This window comes from Nanorana parkeri, unplaced genomic scaffold, assembly GCF_000935625.1.
Source record: "Nanorana parkeri isolate BGI_ZX_2015 unplaced genomic scaffold, ASM93562v1 scaffold131, whole genome shotgun sequence".
Classification (NCBI taxonomy): domain Eukaryota; kingdom Metazoa; phylum Chordata; class Amphibia; order Anura; family Dicroglossidae; genus Nanorana; species Nanorana parkeri.
In genome coordinates, this window is record NW_017306399.1 from 2097806 (window position 1) to 2104653 (window position 6848).

A 6848-nucleotide genomic window follows, 5' to 3' on the forward strand; every position below is an offset into this window, starting at 1 on the left:
ACAATGTTGTAATTATAGTTTGGCCACTTAGTCTGGTATTAGGTCAGGTTCACACCATTTTCCGGACCGGAACCTGCTCACAGTTCCAGTGCATTTCAGACCAGACAACATAAGACGAGCAGTATTTTTCTGGTCTGGTCCGGAACGGACTGCGCTGGCGTGAACAGAGGCCAGAAATAGCATAGGAATACATTAGGATGCATTTTAGGTCCGGAAACAATCTGGTCTGGTCTGGAGATGATGTGGGGTGAATTGGCCTTTAGGGAGGAATCGGCCACCACCTCCAGTTAGGTCAGTGTTCTGATCTGATGTTGCTTCAGTTGGTCAGGTCTAGGTTCAGCAACGTCATGTCCCCAAAAATTTAGGTCAGCTGCCCCCTGAATATACTGAATGGCCAAGATTTTCCATCAATGGATTTTTCTTCCCTGATGGCACATTGGACATATTCCAGGATGACAATGTCCGGATTCATCGGGCTCAGATTGTGAAAGAGTGGTTCATGGAGCACGAGACATCATTGTCACACATGGATTGGCCACCACAGAGTCCAGACCTCAACCCCATTGAGAATCTTTGGCATGTGCTGGAGAAGACTTTACGCAGAGGTCCGACTCTCCCATCATCACTACAAGATGTTGGTGAAAAATGTATAAAACTGGACGGAATTTTTTTTTGACATTGTATAAGCTTATCGAAACGATGCCACGGCGAATGCATGCCGTAATCAAAGCTGAAGGTGGTCCAATGAAATAGAGTGTGTGTGACTGTCTTTTTTTGAAGCATGTGTTCTATCAAAGATTGTGACTACGTTGGAATGTGTGACCGGTCACGGGGTCACACATTTTAACGTAATCACGCCCACTTTTTCGACAGTGGAATATGTGAGCGGCAAAAGGTGAAGAATTCCAACGCTTTCTCAGCTGTTCCAGGGCAGATCGGCATCGAAGATCGTATGTGCAGGAGAACCGATCTGCCCTGGAACAGCTGATCGGTCCTGAAATGTCACTTCTATCCGACTTTCTGGAATGTGAGATCGCACTCACAAAGACGGATAGAAATGATATTTCAGGAGCCAAAAAACTGGGCGGGATCACGTTAAAATGTGTGACTGGTCACACATTTCAACCCCGATAAACTGGGCGGGATTAGGTTAATGTGTAACCACGTCACTAGGTCACGCATTCTAACGCAGTCAGAAAACTTTCATAGAACGCGGGCAGTGTACCAGTGCATTTTGTTCTTGGGTTTAGATACATTTGATCATGTTTTCAAGCACTGAGAGCTATAGTGATATATATATATAGGCAGGATCTTGCCCATCTGCCTGCTTATGTGTCTGTCTTACATGTGGTCGGTGGCACAGGAAGCTGCAAAGCTACGGGCTCTAAATAACGTTGTCACCCTCTGGCGATTATACCGTGTTGTGTTAAAATGAGAGATATTTCGGCAGCTGAACACGCCACACGTATGTATTTCGGCTGTGTATTTAGCCCCGGCTTTTTCCTCTTCTGGAGATTTGCATTCACCGTACACACTTGATAAGATTGAAATCCTTCTGCCTTTGAGAGATCATTTTTCTTTTTCTCATCTGAAAGGAGTTTCTTTTGAGATGCAAAGCTTTAGGGGAAAAGACACGGCGCTGCTGCTTGGGGGACTCGAGCGGATAAACAAAGAGGGCATCTGGGGAAAATTAGGCCAGATAAAAGGAACCGATAGGTTGGGAAAACCGGCTCCTATTGAAGGCACAAAAAAGGAGACGATATTCAAAAGGCTGTTTGAGGTTTCCGTGTAAGAGGGAAAAATCCCACTCGGAAAACATATTTACATATCTAACGCCATCACACCTCTCCTCCTCCCAGCAGGGTTTGTCATTCAATAATAATTTGTCAGAGTTGCTATTGTAGAAGATGATGATGATGATGATGATCGCCAGCCCTCGAGTAGTAGCATTTAATCTTTGTGCTTATTTATTGAAGTGAAACGTCAAAAACACGGTATTACCAACGTTTCGGGGCCGCGCCGGGTCCCTTCATCAGGGCAACATAGTGAAGGGACCCGGCGTGGCCCAGAAACGTCGGCTAGATCATGTTTGTGATGATTGCGCCCTGGTTCACACCAAGGCGGCACCGTTTTTTGCGCGTTAGCAGCAGCATGCGGTTATTTGCGCTTTAATGCGTGTTGTGCACATTTTTATGCGCGTTTTGATTGGCAGCTCATAAACCATTGTGAGCAATGGAAGAACGCGCGCAAAAACACTCACGAAAATGTGCAACGTGCTTCTGTTGCGCGTTTTTGGGCATTTCCAATGAAGTCTATGGGGAGGAAAAGCGCTTTTAACTGCCCAAAAAAGCTCCTGTATCTCTTTTCTGGCGTTTTTCTGCTCAGGTGTAAACAAGGGCCATTGAAAATCACGGGGTTTCTTGTGTTGGGCAGTTAAAAGCGCTTTTCGAACTGCTCAAAAACTCCTAGGTGTGACCCAGGCTGAGTGCTACTGGTCGAGCGCTGGCGATCTTATACAAGTTTGATATACACGGCGTAGTCGGTGAACATCACTGCAAGAACCACGGGTGTTCAGGTCCAATCGCTGTAAGGAGTGCAGGGGACACATGCGCATACCACATGCTATTGTGCCTCCAGCCGGAATTGGAAACCAATTACAGGCATTAGCTCAATACGGCCCTAAATCGGGTGTATTAATTTGGAGAGTTTGCCTCATGGGCCTGTTACCCTCAATCTACTGATAATTTAAAGGGCTCTTAAAGATGAACTATGAGGGGGGTGCTTTTCACTCACCTCATAGTTCTAGCCGACCTGTGACAATGAGACTGTCACAGGTCGGCTCAGTAGATCGGGAGGTGAGCAAACGCATAACGGCGTTCGCTCACCTCTCTATCCTGTCACGGCTCACTGCCGTGACAGGGGAGGGGCTGGATTCCCCCCTCCCCGCTCCGATCCACCAGCGCTGACTGGAGGAACGGACGGGGAGGGGGCGGGTACAGCTGGCTCTGCCTCTAGATAGGCAGAGCCAGCTGTCACTCACACAGCTGGGCAGATCCAGACATAATTGTCGGGATCCGTTTCAGCTGTGGCATCTCGGTATACCGCAAGCTGTAGCTCCCTATATAATGAGCTTAGGGTGACGGGGGGACGCTAGTTTGTGTCCTCCCGTTACCCTTAGGAGAACTATGGGGAAAAGCCCTGACCCCATGGTTCTCCTTTTAAAGACTTATAAATAGTGGCGTAGTGGTAAGCATTTCAGCCTTGCAGCACTGGGGGTCCCCGGTTCGAATCCCAGTCAGGACATCATTATCATGTTCTCCTTGTGCTTGTGTGGGTTTCCTCAAACACATGCTGGAAGGTTAAGTAGCTCCTGTGTGAATTGGCCCTGTATGTATGTATGTAAGCATGTGCAACAAGGACCTTAGATTATAAGCTCCTTGAGGGCAGGGACTGGTGAGTATTCTGTATGTAAAGCACTGTGTAAATTGTCAGGGCGATATACAAATACCTGTATTAATAATTAAAATACTAATTTCCTATTTTTTCCCCCCCGATGCAGTATTGCATCGTAATACATTTGACCTGAAAAGAAAATATATTAACAACATTTGTTTTTGCCGTTATTCACACAAAATGAACGTTCGCAGATATATTCGCAGGGTGAACTTTTTTTTTTTTTGGATAGAGGGAAAGGTCAACACCCCCCACAAGGTCTGATGTACTAATTGTAATAACGATCAGTGCTGAAGTCCCCATCTCACATACCTAAACGCAGACACATGCTAAGACCAGTTTAGACTGGGGTTAGTTGACCTGCTAGCATGTCTTTGGAGTGTGGGAGAAAAACAACTACCCAGAGGAAACCCACACAACCTCAGGGGAATATGCAAATTAATTGCAGATTGTGTCCTTACTGGGATTTAAGCTAAGGACCCCCCAGTGCTGCAAGGCAGAAGTCCTAACCACTGAGCCCCTGTGTTGTGTTTGAAAGCAGAGTGTATGTAATTATATTGCCGTGTCCTCAGATTTGTCACTGACACTTCTACTTTTACTTGTACTTTCAGTTGGCCAAAAAGATTCGGGAGAAGTTTAACCGCTATTTGGATGTGGTGACCCGCAACAAGCAGGTGGTGGAGGCGTCCTATACCGCCCATTTGACGTCCCCGCTCACTGCCATCCAGGATTGCTGCACAATCCCGCCATCAATGATGGAGTAAGTGGAGTCTCTTTTCTGTGGTTGACTTCTTTTACTTTTGTATGATATCCACTTGCGAGGAATCTTATTGTATTTATTATGAACTGATATAAGCTTTGCTGGAGTAGTGTTTTTAGTCCGTAGTTGTGCGTTGTGTTGGGTTTAGCATTTCGTGATTTGCACATTCTTGCTGTTCTGTGTTAGCTGTATGTTAGTGTTCAGGGTTCTAGTGTGCATTCAGCATCACACAGCCTCTGGCAGCCTCTCAGTCTGTGGCCTTTTCTAGCTTGCCTCTCTGTGTGGTGTGGTCGTGGTGGCTCCCCGGTATGTTTCGGTCTGTGGTGGCTCCCCGGTATGTTTCGGTCTGTGGTGGCTCCACCATGCATGTCACGGTGTGTGTGGTGGCTCCACCATGCATGTCACGGTGTGTGTGGTGGCTCCCCCTTGTGCGTTTCAGTCTGTGGTGGCTCCCCCATGCATGTTACGGTGCGCCGCGTTGGCTCCCCCCTTGTGCGCCGCGTTGGCTCCCCCCTTGTGCGCCGCGTTGGCTCCCCCCTTGTGCGCCGCGTTGGCTCCCCCCTTGTAAAACGGCTCCCCCCGTGTGCGCCGCGGCGGCTCCCCCGTGATCATAGCACCCCAAATCCCACCACCATGTGACGGACACAACCCCACATCTCTCCCTTAGGGTCTGTGGAATCCACATCCCCACCCCGTGTGGCGCAGTTTGCGTAGGCCTCTGGTGTAAATCACTAATCCTCCCGCCCCCCAATGATAGATCCCATTGCTCCCCTTTCCCCATGTGGGCCAGTTTGTGTCGGGCACCCCTGTGTGGCCCAGTCTCTGGCTGTTTGACCAACAAGGATTTTGAATGCTGTGCCCGGGTTTCATGGCAGCAGAAACCCGGACACAAGATGTCAGGCAGACAGGGGCAACAAACATTAAGATAGGGGCTACTGGCCTCCCACTAAAAATAGTCTTAAATGTGACATTTACATATGAATGGGTGGCGCTATTACCTATGAATAAGCCACCACTCATTCTCCCCCAAAAAATGTCTGTGTGTCGCTAGAGTGTTTAGATTTCCCTTGAAGAAAAGGTGGCAACCCTACAAACAAGTACAACAAGTGAAACAATGAACCCCATTCCTTTTGCAAAAAGGAAAATTGATGGCTCCTCTGTGTTTCTTGGAGTCAATTTTCGGCGGGATCTGTATGTCTTGTATAGGACAGTGCTGTGTTTTCAGACTGACTACACTTCATAAGCGCACCCCTCGGTCCTTTTTAAAAGTGAATTATCTTTATTACAATGGTTTCTATTCCTATGTAATCCAAACAGTATGCCGGCCCCGTAGGCGGCTGATTAGAGCCAAGCGCTCTGCACAGACAGACCCGGGCTGACTTCAGATGGGAAACATTTGGACCACCTTGCCTGAGGAGCTTTTATTATGTTTCACGGATAGTCTTACCTCACCTCCCACAAGGTGGGGGGAAGAGAACCTATGCCGATTTGACCCAGCGGGTTTTGGAAATGGCACCAAGTTGGATTCAGAATTCACCTAATGACGATATGGTTTTGTTCTAGCATGAGGTCATATTCTCTCCTTGTTTGGTCCACCTAGACTTCAGCAAAGAGGTTTTCTCTGGTAGAAACAAGCAATGTGACCGTTTTCAGCATCTAGCTGGCAGATTATTTGGATAATGAACCGTTATACACCAGTTTGCTTCTCCTGCCTGATGCGGAGGCCCCCTTCCTGTCTTCACCCCGTCGATTGGGGTCGAATAAGGCGATGTCGGCAGCCTTTTGTACGAGGCATGGCCACATGCGGGCTGTGTTTCAGAGGAGTATATGGAGAAAGCAGACTTTTTTTTGTTCTTTATTTATTGGATTAAGACACAATGTTGGTACTGGGGGGAAAAAAAGAAGTGACGTGCCCTCCGAGATCATTAAAGGGTATAAGTGGATACTTGTCCCAATGTTTAGGTAACTACTTTGTAACCGTTAAAACGGGGTAGTAACTTTTGATAAGGATACGGATTAATTCACATCCTGTTTGGTTCAGGGGCTATTGTTCATTTATTAGCCTGGGGAGGAGGTCTAACCTTCATTGATCATATTATAATGTCTACATTTCTTCATTTTGGTGCAGGTGCTTATTGCACTGTCAGGCATATTGGTTAATAATAGTCCTTGCCCTAATTTTGTATGGATGCCGGTTGCACTGCCAGATATATAGGTAAATATCAGTGACAACCCTCATTTTGGTCCTGATGTTGATTGCACTGCCGAGCATATAGATAAATACCAGTGCCTGTCCTCATTTAGTATAGGCACATAATGCCTTCTCTGCCCTATAGGTAGGTAACCCCTACTGCCTCTCCTCATTTGGTATGGCTGCTGAAATAACCCCAAGCAATTACAGCAGAGGAAGAATCCCAAGATGCAACAAAATTACTTCCATGTCCATAACTCGAGTTCTTTCATGTATTTCAGCCATTGTTTCCCTTTTTAATAGCTTTTCATTTTTTAATTTTTTTTTGTGCAGTAGATTTTTTTTTTCTTCACTTCCAATCCCAAATCCACTGCTTGGCGGTGTGAACCAAGGCCGCATCAAAAAAAAAAAGCCCTCAGCCGAAGCGAGCGCAGGCTTGATGTA

At 46.9% G+C, this 6848-nt stretch overlaps 1 protein-coding gene across 1 annotated transcript in view; it reads left to right on the top strand.

Annotated features, from left to right (window-relative positions):
- CACHD1 (cache domain containing 1) overlaps positions 1–6848 on the top strand; it is a 119621-nt gene that overhangs the window by 60701 nt on the left and 52072 nt on the right. Inside the window, exon 3 of the mRNA XM_018553869.1 lies at positions 4065–4213. Within this exon, the coding sequence (XP_018409371.1) occupies positions 4065–4213 (149 nt within the window). The remainder of the gene's footprint in view (positions 1–4064; positions 4214–6848) is intronic.